A 14,957-nucleotide genomic window follows, 5' to 3' on the forward strand; every position below is an offset into this window, starting at 1 on the left:
TTCTTTGTTATCCGCGCTGACATTTGGGTACACTGCCTGCCTTTCTCCCAGAGCGGAGATAAGCTATGAAGCCAAGTGTTGCCTCGCTGCAGGACGAGCCCACGGCGCAGTCTCGAGTCGTGACATTTTCCAAGTTTGTCATCACTTTCCTATTTTGAATGGAAGCCTGTCTCCGTGTTCTCAGTGCCTCCCATGTTGGCCAGGTGGGCGCGATTTTTAGAGGGATGCTTTCCAGGTGGAGAAGAGGTGAGGGGGTGGGGAAAGCAAGACCACTGGCAGAGTACATGCTTAGTCTCTCTCAAAGGTCCCAGGTTTAATGGATGGCATCTCCAGCTAAACACAAGGTGGCAAATCAGTTTCACCGGGCCACTTTTGAGTTGTGATGGCTTTTGTCCTCGTAATGCTAGGACTTAGCTGGAGAGAGGAGATTATTGGGTTGTTTTTGTTTTTATTGCGCATTTTGTGTTTTTATATTGTGATTTCATGTTGGAACCACCCAGAGACCTGCAGATGTAGGGCGGTATAGGTCAAAGGTAAAGGACCCCTGGGTGGTTAAGTCCAGTCAAAGGTGACCCTGGGGTTGCGGCGCTCATCTCGCTTTCAGGCTGAGGGCGCCGGTGTTTGTCCACAGACAGCTTTCCGGGTCATGTGGCCAGCATGACTAAACTGCTTCTGGTGCAACGGGACACTGTGACAAACCAGAGCACATGGAAACGCCATTTACCTTCCCACCGGAGCGGTACCTATTTATCTACTTGCACTGGTGTGCTTTCGAAGTGCTAGATTGGCAGGAACTGGGACAGAGCAATGGGAGCTCACTCCGTCGCGGCGATTCGGACCGCCGACCTTCTGATTGGCAAGCCCAAGAGGCTCAGTGGTTTCACAGCGCCCACCCACATTACACAGAGTCCGACCCCTTAGGTCCATCAAGCTCAGTGTTGTCCACATAGACTGATGGCAGATTTCCAGACTGGAGCGCCTCTCAGCCCTACCTGGAGACGCCAGGGATTGAAGTAGATGCTCTGCCACTGAGCTATGGCAGTATATCTCTCAGTACTGTAAGCTGTGGGGATGTTTGTTGCCTTCCTACCCAGTCTGTGGGTGTCCCAAAGGTACATAGCTGCCATTGCCGGAAACAGGACGGAACCTTGGTGACTGAGCAAGGTGCTTTGTGGAAACCTGGAGTTGCTGTTACGGACTGGCTGGATGCAGAGGAGTGGGGGCAGGCAGCAGATGGGAAACCCCCAAGGGAACCCCCAGGGGAAGAAGGCTCAGAGCCAGGGGACTGGTGGTGGGATGGCGATGAGTGGTCAGAGGGAGAAGACTGGGAAACGAAGGTGTTGGAAGCTGAAGATGCAGCAAGGGTTTAGTGAGCAGGAAGAGGCTGAGACAGAGAGCAGTCCAGAATCAGAGAAATGAGTTGAGGCAGGCTGCTGAGTCTCCCCCTCTTGCTGTGACTTGCTCCTCTCATATGTGGACCAGTCTTTGAAGTAGACTTCCTTGTGATCTACTAGAATTTTCACTTGCTGACACGCCATCCCTGTGTGCCCAAGGAGCAGTCGCTTACTCCACCAATAATTTAGCGCTCAACGGCCACCGTTTTGTATTGTCTGCACTGATGATTCTGTTCACTCCCTATTGAGTTGGCAACATGGACAGCTCTGGAGTAGAGTCCTTTAGCGGTGAAGCTATTGCTGGAGTGAACGACTGTTTTCTGAGGGTACAGGTGGGAGCACATCCCCTCTCTGATGCTAAGAGCGTAGTCTTGTGATGGGCAAGGAGCAGGTTTTTAAGCATAACCTTTTGGTCCAGCAATGAAGAGTGTGTGACTATGTATGCAGATCAGTTCACAATAATTCTTGTTATTGGCCAGTTGTCTGATAATGGCGGGTCTCAAATAAGTGAAGCCTTTGGGTGCTTCACCGAACCGTGTGGCCTCCTGTTTCAAGGGGTCTAGCATACAGCAGCAAGGGATTACATCCATCTGGCTTGCCTGACAACAGAAATTCCCTAAGCCTGCTTGTGCGAAATCTGCCCCAACTTGCTCGTAGCCTTTCCGTAGCCTCTCTCGTCTCGGCAAGCTGGGATTCCCCTTTGCTGGCATCACTCATCATTCAAATCCCGCCTCACTGTTTTTTTGGCTACACAAGAGATCGTGTTCCCCCAGTATGCTGAATTAACCGGCTCTACCCTGACACTAATTTGACAAGGATCACTTTTAATTTATCACCACCTTGCTGGTTCATGTGTAAAATTAGTCTTTCACCTCCAGTGATATTTTCCTTTCCTTCCCCCATTTATACACTGTGTGTATATTTGCTTTTCTGGTTGTCTCTCTCGAATGCCTGAGAGCTGACTAATAATTTATTTTCGTTATCCAACTCTCCATCAAGGCAATAGGAAAGGAGAATCGTTTTTCTTTTTCTTTTGTAAAACACAACAACAACTCACAAATGTCAACAGTATTATCACATTTGCTGCTGTGACTCAGCCCATTTCAGAGCTACACACCGGCCTTTCCAAACCAGGGAACAAGTTTGCCTTGGTTCTGCTCCTGGGAGCTGTAGCGCCGTGAGGTACAGAGATTGGCAGGGAATAATCAACTGCTGCTATTTCATGTTGGCTTCAGTGTATTTCTCATGATTCAGCAGTAGAGCATATGTCTTGATCTCAGATTCAATCCCCAGTAATAATAATAATAATAATTTTTTATTTATACCCCACCCATCTGGCTGGGCTTCCCCAGCAACTCTTGGCGGCTTCCAACAAAATATTAAAATACAGTAATCCATCAAACATTAAAAGCTTCCCTAAACAGGGCTGCCTTCAGATGTCTTCTAAAAGTCTGGTAGCTGTTGTTCTCTTTGACATCCGGTGGGAGGGCGTTCCACAGGGTGGGCGCCACTACCGAGAAGGCCCTCTGCCTGGTTCCCTGTAACTTGGCTTCTCGCAGTGAGGGAACTGCCAGAAGGCCCTCGGTGCTGGACCTCAGTGTCCGGGCAGAATGATGGGGGTGGAGACGCTCCTTCAGGTATACTGGACCAAGGCCATTTAGGGCTTTAAAGGTCAGCACCAACACTTTGAATTGTGCTCAGAAATGTACTGGGAGCCAGTGTAGGTCTTTCAAGACCGGTGTTATGTGGTCTCTGCGGCCGCTCCGGGCACCAGTCTAGCTGCTGCATTCTGGATTAGTTGTAGTTTCCGGGTCACCTTCACAGGGAGCCCCACATAGATGGCATTGCAGTAGTCCAAGCGAGAGATAACCAGAGCATGCACCACTCTGGCGAGACAGTCCACGGGCAGGTAGGGTCTCAGCCTGTGTACCAGATGGTGCTGATAAATTGACCTGTGCCTCCATGGACAGCTGTGAGTCCAAAATGACTCCCAGGCTGCTCACCTGGTCCTTCAGGGGCACAGTTACCCCATTCAGGACCAGGGAGTCCTCCACACCTGCCCGCCTCCTGTCCCCCCAAAACAGTACTTCTGTCTTGTCAGGATTCAACCTCAATCTGTTAGCCACCATCCATTCTCCAACCGCCTAAAGGAGCTTGCAAAGAAGGGTTGCAAAATCGTACAGTTGGAAGGGACCCCGAGGTTCATTTAGTGCAGGCATAGGCAAACTCGGCCCTGCAGATGTTTTGGGACTACAATTCCCATCCTTCCTGACCACTGGTCCTGTTAGCTAGGGATCGTGAGAATTGTAGTCCCAAAACATCTGGAGGGCCAAGTTTGCCTATACCTGATCTAGAGCATCCCCCTGCAATGCAGGAATCTCAACAAAAGCATCCATGACAGATGGCCATCCAACCTCTGCTTTAAAACCTCCAAGGAAGGAGAGCCTGAGAGAGACTGATCCACTGTCGAACAGCTTGTGTGCCTTTAATTGGTAGCCAGCATAGTTGTTGCTGGCACCCGTCTGTCTCAAGAAACCATGGAGTGTGCCTCTGGGGGTGAAGTCAAACTGTTGTGTTATCAGCACCGAAGTGACCTCTCCAGGGCGCAAGCCTGGGCAAGGTGTATGGAGTTCCTGGGCTGCCCAGACAACAAGACCCTCCCTCTCAGCCTCACTGATGTGGTCCAAAGGAAAGCAGAGCAATACATTTGGCACCAGCTTGGCTGCAGGAGTTGCTGGAAGGAGGCGTACAAGGTGCCACCCAACCATTTTGTGGGCTCTACTCCGGATTTGTGTAGAGTTTACTCCTGAGCCTTGTCTTCTCCCAAAGATGTCCTGCAAGGCAGTGGAGGTTTAGGATCAGAGTTTTCCTTCTCTTAGATGAGCTACATTCTCAGCTGAATGAGCCTCATCTGCCCCAGGTAGCTAATATAGTTCTGTAAATAGTTCCTGACAGTAAGAGCTGTTCGACAGTGGAATTTGCTGCCAAGGAGTGTGGTGGAGTCTCCTTCTTTGGAGGTCTTTAAGCAGAGGCTTGACAGACATATGTCAAGAATGCTTTGATGGTGTTTCCTGCTTGGCAGGGGGTTGGACTGGATGGCCCTTGTGGTCTCTTCCAACTCTATGATTCTATGATTTTATGATTCTATGAAATACTATCAAGATCTGATATGGGTACCAGTTGCCAACTCAGCTGCTGTATTTTCTGTCGATCACCCTTTTCGAACGGTCTTCCTCAGCGGCCCCTTGTAGAACGTGGCATTTTCTTTTGGTTACCTCCAACCAGGAAAGAACCTTTGTTTTGACTTCATGACGAGCTGCCCCCTTTTTTTCTTTCCTTCCAGGCTGCAAGCACGTCAAAGGCATCCTGTTGTTTGGTCCCCCTGGCTGCGGCAAGACCCTTATGGCCAGGCAGATTGGGAAGATGCTGAATGCCAGAGAGCCGAAAATAGTGAACGGGCCGGAAATCCTCAACAAATACGTTGGAGAGTCAGAGGCCAACATTCGCAAGCTCTTTGCAGATGCAGAAGAAGAACAGAAGAGGGTAAGTTGCCTTTTGAAAAACAAAACAAAAAAAATGAAAGAATAAGATGCAGTTGGATGAAGATTCCTGCTGGAATCAGACATGATGGAGCAGACGTGGCTGTCACATTGTTTGTTTCCTCTCTTTCCTGTTTTCCTGTTGCAAAACGTGTGGGGTAACATCACTGCATTGCCAGTTTTCTTGCCCCTACAAGCAGCGGGCGATGAAGTTGAGAAGGAATGGCGGAAACTCACCAATGTGAATATGACTTGCATTATAATACAGTCATACCTTGGAAGTCGAACGGAATCAGTTTCCGAAGTCCGTCCGACTTTGAAAACGTTCGGAAACCAAAGCTCTTGCAGCCAACCGGAAGGCGCAGAAGCTGCGCCGGACGTTCGGCTTCCAAAAATAGTGCAAAAACCGGAACACTCACTTCTGGGTTTCGATCGTTCGGGAGCTGACTTGTTTGGGAGTCAAGGCATTCTGGATCCAAGGTATGACTGTAATAGATGTCATGGGAGGAAAAGAAGGTTTCTGCTGACAGCTATCTCCCCAGGGTCTAGCTCCAGCTGCACTGGTTCATGGGATGACAACATGGAAAAGATGCTTTGGGTGGTGGTAACTCAAGAGGCACAGTCATTAAGCTTCTGCAATAGATTCCTGTATAGCTTCAAAGCATCGAAGGGTGGCCTGGGGCTGTTCAAGGGCTTTGCTCTTTGCACATTCTGGTATCCGATCCACAGCTCCTAGGCAAACGTGTAGAACAGCTTCCACCAACCAAGGGCCTTCCAGATGTTTTGGACTACAGCTGCTGTCAGTTCCACCGAGTATGTGCACAGAAGGTGATGCAGGAAACAGCTATTCTCAGTGGCTGTCCTGAGTTCTGGCATTCCCTTCCCCTGTAAATCCACTGAAGCTGTGCGGACCTGCCTGGGCTGAAGGATCTTGAAGCAAAGTGGATTCGTGGATTCGTACTACTTTATGCGGCCGTACGGGTGCAGTTTCTGAACGCTCCTCAACGTTTTAAAATGTTTCTAAAGAAAAGAGTAGCTCACTAGGGAACAAAATGGAATTTGATCGGTGTAATTGGGTGTCCTGTGATTCAACACGTTGCTCACCTACCCTAAATCTTTAGGATGGGGTTTGTACATGGAATATAACAGCAAGCTCCATATGTACATATGGTAAACTCCACTCGCAAGATCTTCTGTCCTCAGGCTTTTTTTAATCTAGTACAGTGGTACTTCTAGTTACGAGCTTAATTCATTCCGGAGGTCCGTTCTTAACCTGAAACTGTTCTTAACCAGAGGTGTGCTTTCACTAATGGGGCCTCTTGCTGCTGCTGCTGCGCCACCAGCACACAATTTCCGTTCTCTTCCAGGTTAGTGGGGTTTGTAACCTGAAGCGTTTGTAACCTGAGGCATTTGTAACTCGAGGTACCACTGTATATTCTTACGCATTTGCCTGCAGTAACTAGAACTGCTCTGAAACTCTCGCTAGGGGTCTTCTTCTTCTTCTTTGGCGATCACTTGTAGCCGAGTAAGATTGTCTTCCATGAACACGGTCTTAACAGTGAGTCCGTAAGGGACTGTGGAGGCCAATTCTGGATCCACACGTCCTTCCACAGTGGGGACATAGGTTTCCGGGCGGGAGTTGATCACGGTGAGGGTTTGCCAAGTGTGCCTTCCTCTTAGCACATTTCTCCCTTTCATCCTGAGTTCGAGCGTCTTCAAAGCCCATGACACCTTTGGTAAAGGCTGATCTTCAGTTGGAGCGTCCACACACCAGTGTTTCCCAATTGTCGGTGTTCATTCCTCGTATGCTAGGAATAAACTCATCATAAATGCTGCACATAATCGCAGCCATCCTTTCAACAACTGTACAAGGCAGGATAGCATCACCCCCATGTTATGGTTGCATAGGGTGACTTTCCTATGGCCACATGGTAAGTTGAGCTGAAACTTGAACAAGTGTCCCCCCCCCATGCTCTCAACTCATACGTTACATTAAATTGGCCCCGATAAGTCTTGAAATCCATTGTGTATAGGCTTCCTGGAGACGACTTTAGCTAGGATGTAGCATACTGTCATAAGATGCTATCTCAGGGGCGTCATTGGGGGAGGCAGAGGTGGTCCAGCGTATGGTCTGAAGGCATCTGAGGCCACCTTCTAGTTGAAGGCAAGCAGGTCTTGATCTGGTCAGTGCTTTGCTGGGTGATAGAACACACCAGGGAATCACAAACACATATCCCGTTTGTGTTTGGTGACCGAAGAAATGCAGGGTGTAAATGTGTCAGGGCTCAGGGAATCCATTCCCTCCCCCAGTGGCAGCCAAAAAGCAGATAAAGAAGAAGACTTCTTACCGCATAATTTATTCTGTATTCACAGATAGAGAGGAAGGAATACAGTCTCTATTAAATAATGGCATTGCTCTTAGTAAAGTCGCCCCCCCCATTCTACGTCATCCCTGCGCTGGCTGATCTGAGCTTTCTGCCTCTGAGTTTTCTGTTCTTCTACTCTCAAGGCACGCCTAGTCCTAGGAGAAGGGGGCTGAGGAATGCTTTCCAAAGACACTGCCAGCTGTCTCTCCCCCAGTGCTTCTTCCTTTCGCTGTTCCTCTCCCAACATTTCTCAGCTTCTCCCCTCTGCAGCCTCTGAACTACGTCCTTCTGCAAACCACTGTTCTAAATCTATACTGTCCTCCTGTTCTCGGGAAGGTTCAGGAGAACGGGGGGGGGGCACCACTCCTTCTCAGTCCAGCCCCTGACAAAATGTAAAAGTCAATAAACTTTATAACGCTGTGGTGTTCCAGTATGTGTTGTGCTTAGCTTGCACAAGCTCTTGCATTCCTGGATAGGGGCCTATTATGTAGAAGTTAGTTTCCCCCACCCCCCGAAGCTCATCCTGTAAATAGATAGGAAAAAGAAGGAGCAGCCCTTTTGGGGGGTCACTGATCTCTGGCACGGTTCTGTTTTTCTTCTTCGCTAGCTTGGCGCAAACAGCGGCGTCCACATCATCATCTTTGATGAAATCGATGCCATATGCAAGCAACGCGGGAGCATGGCAGGCAGCACCGGCGTCCACGACACGGTTGTGAACCAGCTGCTGTCAAAAATCGATGGGGTCGAGCAGCTAAACAACATCTTGGTCATTGGTATGAAAGCTATTTGTTCTGTTTTGGGGTGGGGGACTCTGCTGTAGTTTCCTGTCAGGCGTAGACTCTGCAAGGTTTGTGTTGGGCACCATTTGCTGTTCGAATGTCTTAATCTTCGGATTTTAGGGTACCTGAAATACACAAGAAGGTGGCCTCGGGCAAGCAGTTAAATTGGATTATGGCCAAGCTTTGCTTTGGGTGGATAGAGACTGACTGATATTTACTTCCAGTTTTAAGAATGATTTCATTCCTAAATGGATTATTCCAATCCCTAGGTTTTTGCAGTTCTTGCGGTAGACGAGGAAAATGCTGGCCAGTTTTTAAACTCACCCTTTTGACACTTAAGGAGGCATTGGAAGCTTTTAAATTATATAACTGACAGTAAAATCAATGTAAAGCCATATATGGTTTTATTGTGCATTGTAATTGTGAATGTTTTGTTCTTCTGTTGCAATTGGTTTGTTGTGCGTTTTTATTTTATAGTTGATTTTATAGTTGCAAAGCGCTTAGAAGCCAATAAAAGCGATAAAACCGGTCCAAAAGACACAGTGAGATTAAAACAGATTTCAGCTAAAATCTTGATCTACCTTCTGTAATAAATGTTTTAGGGAGCCATCAGAAAAGCATCAAGAGGTTTCCTGGTGGCTTCTCTGGAAGGGGAGATCCGCAAAAGAGGATGCTGTCTCTGAAAAGGCCTGTTCCTTTCAAAATACAGCCGTACCTTGGTTTGTGAACGCCTTGTGAGTTGAACGTTTTGGCTCCCAAAACACCGCAAACCTGGAAGTGAGTGTTCCGGTTTGCAAACGTTCTTTGGAACCCAAACATCTGGTGCTGGTTCCACGACTTCCGATTGGCTGCAGGAGCTTCCTGCAGCCAATCGGAAGCCGCACCTTGGTTTCCGAACGTTTTGGAAGTCATGCGGACTTCCAGAACAGATTCTGTTTGACTTCTGAGGTACATTATCAAAAAAAGATGTGCTGTGTTTAAATGCCCAATTATGTCCCCCCCCCTTCCTGATTATTGCGATTTTTCAATGGCAGAACTATCATTGAAACATGAGACCACCCCCATCCATAAAATGTTCCTGAAAACAATGTAGTCTGTACCTGAAACTAAGCTCATGGTATTAAACAAGGTAGCTGCAACCCCATGGCTCATAATATTAGAGTTCCTCAATGCCGAATATCTTGCCCACTCCTGGTTCGTGTTTGCTCTTGAAAGCATCTCTCCGCATAATATTCTAAGACTGTCTTAGCTCACTCTGGCCCGACTTTCCTGCATTTCTGCTCTGCCCTGCCCCTTTGCTGAACTGTAGGGAAGGACTTGTACAAATACTAGATGGTTCAGTTTGAAGACTACTTGATTAATGCCTGGTTTGCGAGAAAAGAATGCTTATTCTTATTTCTTATTATAACATTATTTATTATTATTATTATTATTATTATTATTATTATTATTATTATTATTATTATCCTTATAGCACCATAATTGTACCTGGCACCTTGGTTTGTATTTCTGTTTTACGAGACACCTCGTAAAATAAAATCTCTTGGCATTGTGTAGGATAAAAAATAAAACACTGAAATAAAAACCCTTTTGCAAGAAACAGGAGAGTAACATGAACAAGGCAGGGCTGTGCTCTGATTGTAAATTTCAGCAGAGGAGGAAGCAAACCAAGTAGTGGTTGGGGAAGGGTGGGGAAAGGGAAGGGTAAATTTGAATACTACCTAAACTTCCCAGTAGGATGACTCACCTTTATTTCTTAATATTTATACCTTGTTCCTTCCTGTGGGCTAAAAATAGGTTGTTGCAGTACTTCCAAACACACAAGGACCTCACGGTCTTAATAGCAAAGGAAGCATAAGAGCTTAGAAATAAATGAAGAAAATATAGACAGGCTTGCCCCTGAGTGCATATGGCGTATATCAGGCTTCCTCAACCTCGGCCCTCCAGATGTTTTTGGCCTACAACTCCCATGATTCCTAGCTAGCAGGACCAGTGGTCAGGAATGATGGGAATTGTAGCCTCAAAACATCTGGAGGGCTGAGTTTGAGGAAGCCTGCCATATATAATGCATTGATCTCCCCGTGCATTGAGACACATGGTGGGAGAGACACTTTGCTCTGGGAGAGTCATAGAATGGACAAAACGGTAAATAATGGGCTAAGTCTTAGATGCACTAAAAATGTAAGGGGTGAAGCAGCTGCAGTAGTTTCCCTTGCCTTGTCTGTTCAAAGAAGCAAAGAGAAGCCTTTACTTCTTAATCCTAAAAGGTTGTCCAAGGAGTGATCTGCATGTTACCATGTGTGTGTGGAGGGGGTGTTATTTGTGTAAGCAGTCAAACATCAGCTGGCAGCTGGCAGTGCTCTGCTGCTTAAACATCTCCAGAGCATCTTTTGGAATCTTAGGTACAGTTAAACCTCAGTTTTTGGACGTCTCAGCTGCTGAACGTTTCAGAAGCTGAATGCCAAAAGCCCGGAAGTGAATGCTTCCATTTTCGAACATGCCTCGGAAGTCAAATGGCTTCTGAGGCGCGTTTCTCAATTTCCCCCATTGAACTTGCTGGTGTCCCTTTGATACTCGGTTTCCGAATGTTTCGGAATTCAAACGGCCTTCTGGAACAGATTATGTTAGAAAACCGAGGTTCCACTGTGCCTTGGAAGTCAAACGGAATCCGTTCCGGAAGTCTGTCCGACTTCCGAAGCATTCGAAAACCAAAGCGTGGCTTCCGATTGGCTGCAGGAAGCCCCTGCAGCCAACCGGAAGTCGCTGAAGCCCCATCAGACGTTCGGCTTCCAAAAGAACGTTAGTAAACCGGAACACTCACTTCCGTCTTTCGATCGTTTGGGAGCTGGAACGTTCGACTTCCAAGGCGTTCAGGAGCCGAGGTACGACTGTACTGCTGGATGTGCTGCAATTTAGCCCCGTGAGCTTGCTGGCTGACACACATTCTGATCAATAGACATCACCACCCCCACAAACACCCCCAATGTGTGAGCAAAGCAACCTCAGCTGTAATGTTTGAAATGGCTCTTGCCTCATCCTCTCGAAGGAACCATTGCACATCGCCATTTGTCCTTGGGGAAACGGGGACTCTACAAAGAGGGGCTAAGGGGTGACAGTGGTCCTTGGGCTCAAGCTATTGAAGCTGCTCTTGGTGCTTTTACTAACGGCTTCTGTCTGATACATAGGAATGACCAACAGGCCGGACCTGATAGATGAGGCTCTCCTGCGACCTGGGCGACTGGAGGTGAAAATGGAGATTGGTAAGTAAGTTGAGGGAATGCTCATGGCCACAGGCTGATGGTGTGAACCAGAAAAAGAACCAAAAACTTGTTCGATTTGAGCAGACTTGCAAGTGAGTAAATGAGTACATAGAAGTTATCATTCTCGCCATTTTTTGTTTTGTTTTGCTGGCCTTCCCAGCTGCTTTCTGCATGCCGGAGGAGGAGGAGGCTGTAAGCTTCTGTGATTTTAAACCCTGGCTTGTTCTCGTTAACCATAGTTTAAGTAAGCCACAGTTTCTCCAAGCCTGGGTGTCATGGGGAACTGGGGTTAGTTCATTTAATTACTTCATCTCTATACTGCCTGATGTTCAGTGGGGGGTTTACAATATTAAAAATGCATAATATAAAACGAACATCTAGAACAGAGTTTTAAACATCACAAGATAAAATGACAGAGGAAACAGCAGTGCATATGATATTAAAAAACTATTAAAAAAAACCATTTCCACCCCAAATGGCCTTGGTGAATAAAAATATATTCATCTGATGCTGAAATGCAGAGGTCCCACTACTGAAAAGGCCCTCTCTTTAGTAGCTGTCTTCCTTAATTCATTTATTGGGTCACCTACAGAAGGGCCTCAGAAGGTGACCTTACAGGCAGGCATCCCCGAACTTCGACCCTCCAGATGTTTTGGACTACAATTCCCATCTCGCCCGACCACTGGTCCTGTTAGCTTTGGATCATGGGAGTTGTAAGCCAAAACATCTGGAGGGCCGCAGTTTGGGGGTGCCTGGTCTAGGTAGTAAAAAAATAGTGGTTCACAAAATACAAGGAGAGTGAGCACACAAGCTTGAGAATTGCCAAGGCTCATGTGCATATGTCTGAGATCCACCAATTTGATGTCCCATCAGTGCCCTCTGAGCGACCCTTTTCATTCTAGATGAAGCTAGAGTGCTTCTTGCGCTGCAGCACCTAGTACAGTATTGCGGCCGTGAAACAGAGCATTGTTTTCCAACGCAAATAATTCACAGTGTTGATGATCTCTTTTAGGTTTGCCGGATGAAAAGGGCCGGCTGCAGATTCTTAACATCCACACCTCAAGGATGCGGACCCACGATCTGTTGGCTCCAGATGTTGACATTTCGGAGCTGGCTGTGGAAACCAAGAACTTCAGTGGCGCTGAGCTTGAGGGTCTGGTCCGCGCAGCACAATCCACTGCTATGAACAGACACATCAAGGTTTGCTTCTTCCCACCCCAGCTCTTCAGATATTGGCTATCTTCTTCTTCTTCTTCTTCTTCTTCTTCTTCTTCTTCTTCTTCTTCTTCTTCTTCTTCTTCTTCTTCTTCCTCTTCCCCCTCCTCCTCCTCCTCCTCCTCCTCCTCCTCCTCCTCCTCCTCTTCTTCTTCTTCTTCTTCTTCTTCTTCTTCTTCTTCTTCTTCTTCTTCTTCTTCTTCTTCTTCTTCTTCCTCCTCTTCCTCCTCCTCCTCCTCCTCCTCCTCCTCCTCCTCTTCTTCTTCTTCTTCTTCTTCTTCTTCTTCTTCTTCTTCTTCTTCTTCTTCTTCTTCTTCCTCCTCCTCCTCCTCCTCCTCCTCCTCCTCCTCCTCCTCCTCCTCCTTCCTCTTCTTCCTCCTCCTCCATTCAATAATGCTGCTGAACATCTCTCCTGCCTTGGTTAAAGAAAGAGGTGGGCCTTCTCGGATCTCAACCCAGAGCTTCCCTTTCTACTCCCAGCCTCCCACCGTGGGAGATCTTCCCTTCCCAGCCTCTCACACAGGGTCCTTCACCAGCCAGCTGTCGCCTTCAACTGTGCACAGTCTCCTCATTAACCCAGAGTACGGGGCAACAAGTAGGGATGCGTGTGGTGTGTGGTCTAAACCACTGAGCCTTGGGCTTGCCGATCAGAAGGTCGGCGGTTCAAATCCCCATGATGGGGTGAGCTCCCATTGCTCAGTCCCAGCTCCTGCCAACCTAGCAGTTCAAAAGCACACAAAAACGTGCAAGTAGATAAATAGGTACCGCTCTGGCAGGAAGGTTAACAGCGTTTCCATGCGCTGCTCTGGTTTCGGTGTTGCGTTGTGCCAGAAGCGGCTTAGTCATGCTGGCCACATGACCCGGAAAAACTGTGGACAAACGCCGGCTCCCTCGGCCTGTAAAGTGAGATGAGTGCTGCAACCCCAGAGTCGTCTGCAACTGGACTTAACATTCAGGGGTCATTTACCTTTTACCTTTTTAGGGGACAACAAAAGCAAAACAAAGCAAGAGCAAAGCAAAAAAAGGAAAAGGAACAAAAAGATTAAAGTAAAAAACGAATGAGGAAGTAATAAAGGGGAAGGATTAGGAGGTGGGGGGGTTGGTTTGCACCTCTCCAGTCACTGAATACAGTTGTACCTTGGTTGACAAACGGCTTAGTTGCCGAATGTTTCGGTTTTCGAATGATTTTCGGAAGCCGAATGTCCAGCGCGCCTTGGTTTTTGTATGGTTCCAGGGAGTCGAACGGACTCCCAGAACGCATTCTGCTCATCAACCAAAGTATGACTGTCCTGGGAGCCCTTCCCCATCCCACTGTTGGTGTCTGAACTTTCACAAGGTATTGCCACACACTTTTTCTCTGCAGCTCTAAGGAGGGACTAAGATTACGTGAGACACAACGAAGCTTTCAACAGAAGACTCGTTGCTTTTTGCATGTACTGAACCTATAGATCTGCACAGGGGCGTCTTTCTGTGCACAGTTGTGCAGAAAAGTTAAGCACATGTGTTGCTGTTCAGCTCCCGGAGCTGAGGTTTCAAGATGGGATGTAGTTGGTGTTTGTCTCTTCCCCCTGTCCCCTTTAAAAAAAAAAAAGTTGTAAAGGTCACTGTGCCTTTAATAGGAAATGAGTGATGCAAGCTGCGAAATGTCAGAGTGAGAAGGTTAGAGATTAGCTGGAACATGCAAAATCAGGGTTTGCTATTGAAGGGTGTTGAAATGCTTAATTTTTTTTGTTAGCTTGCCACAGGTGTAGGGCCAGGAATGCAACCTGGAACAGGCAGGCATTGGCGTACACGTTTTAATGCTGTGCAGTGATTTCAGGAGGGGGGAAGAGTGCTGTGGCCAGTTGCTGGCTTGAAAAGGCACCCTAAAGATTTGGTGGCGATGGGGTCCAGACCCTTGGCTCCACTGACATCTCTCTCTCACACACCCCACACACAAAAAAGCCCTTCGGGTTTGCATTACCAAGCTAGTTACCCTCTGCAGGTTTGCCGACCTGTTCACATCCTCAACAGGAACCACCTGAAGACTGTACACAAACCCCCCTGTTGTGTAAGAGCACCACAGGAAAGAAGGCCAGGAATGGGGAACATGTGCACCTTCAGATGCTGTTGGACACAACCCCCTTCAGCCCCACCCAGCATAGTAAAGGACCAGGGGATTATGGGAGTTGCAGTCCAGCAACACCTGGAAGAAGAAGAAGAAGAGTTTGGATTTGATATCCCGCTTTATCACTACCTGAAGGAGTCTCAAAGCGGCTAACATTCTCCTTTCCCTTCCTCCCCCACAACAAACACTCTGTGAGGTGGGTGGGGCTGAGAGACTTCAGAGAAGTGTGACTAGCCCAAGGTCACCCAGCAGCTGCATGTGGAGGAGGAGCGGAGACGCGAACCCGGTTCCCCAGAT

At 47.7% G+C, this 14,957-nt stretch overlaps 1 protein-coding gene across 7 annotated transcripts in view; it reads left to right on the forward strand.

Moving 5' to 3' along the window:
* Window positions 1-14,957, forward strand: part of NSF (N-ethylmaleimide sensitive factor, vesicle fusing ATPase) — a 103,914-nt gene that overhangs the window by 55,788 nt on the left and 33,169 nt on the right. For all 7 annotated transcript variants that reach the window (XR_009558435.1, XM_060281087.1, XM_060281089.1 and 4 more), the window contains exons 9-12: window positions 4,738-4,937; window positions 7,907-8,072; window positions 11,264-11,338; window positions 12,351-12,538. Coding sequence is in view for 6 of the 7 variants with exons in the window: in XM_060281087.1 (XP_060137070.1) it covers window positions 4,738-4,937; window positions 7,907-8,072; window positions 11,264-11,338; window positions 12,351-12,538 (629 nt within the window). In the remaining variant the exon portion in view is untranslated. The remainder of the gene's footprint in view (window positions 1-4,737; window positions 4,938-7,906; window positions 8,073-11,263; window positions 11,339-12,350; window positions 12,539-14,957) is intronic.

Source organism: Zootoca vivipara, chromosome 13 (assembly GCF_963506605.1).
Source record: "Zootoca vivipara chromosome 13, rZooViv1.1, whole genome shotgun sequence".
In the NCBI taxonomy this organism is placed as follows: Eukaryota; Metazoa; Chordata; class Lepidosauria; order Squamata; family Lacertidae; genus Zootoca; species Zootoca vivipara.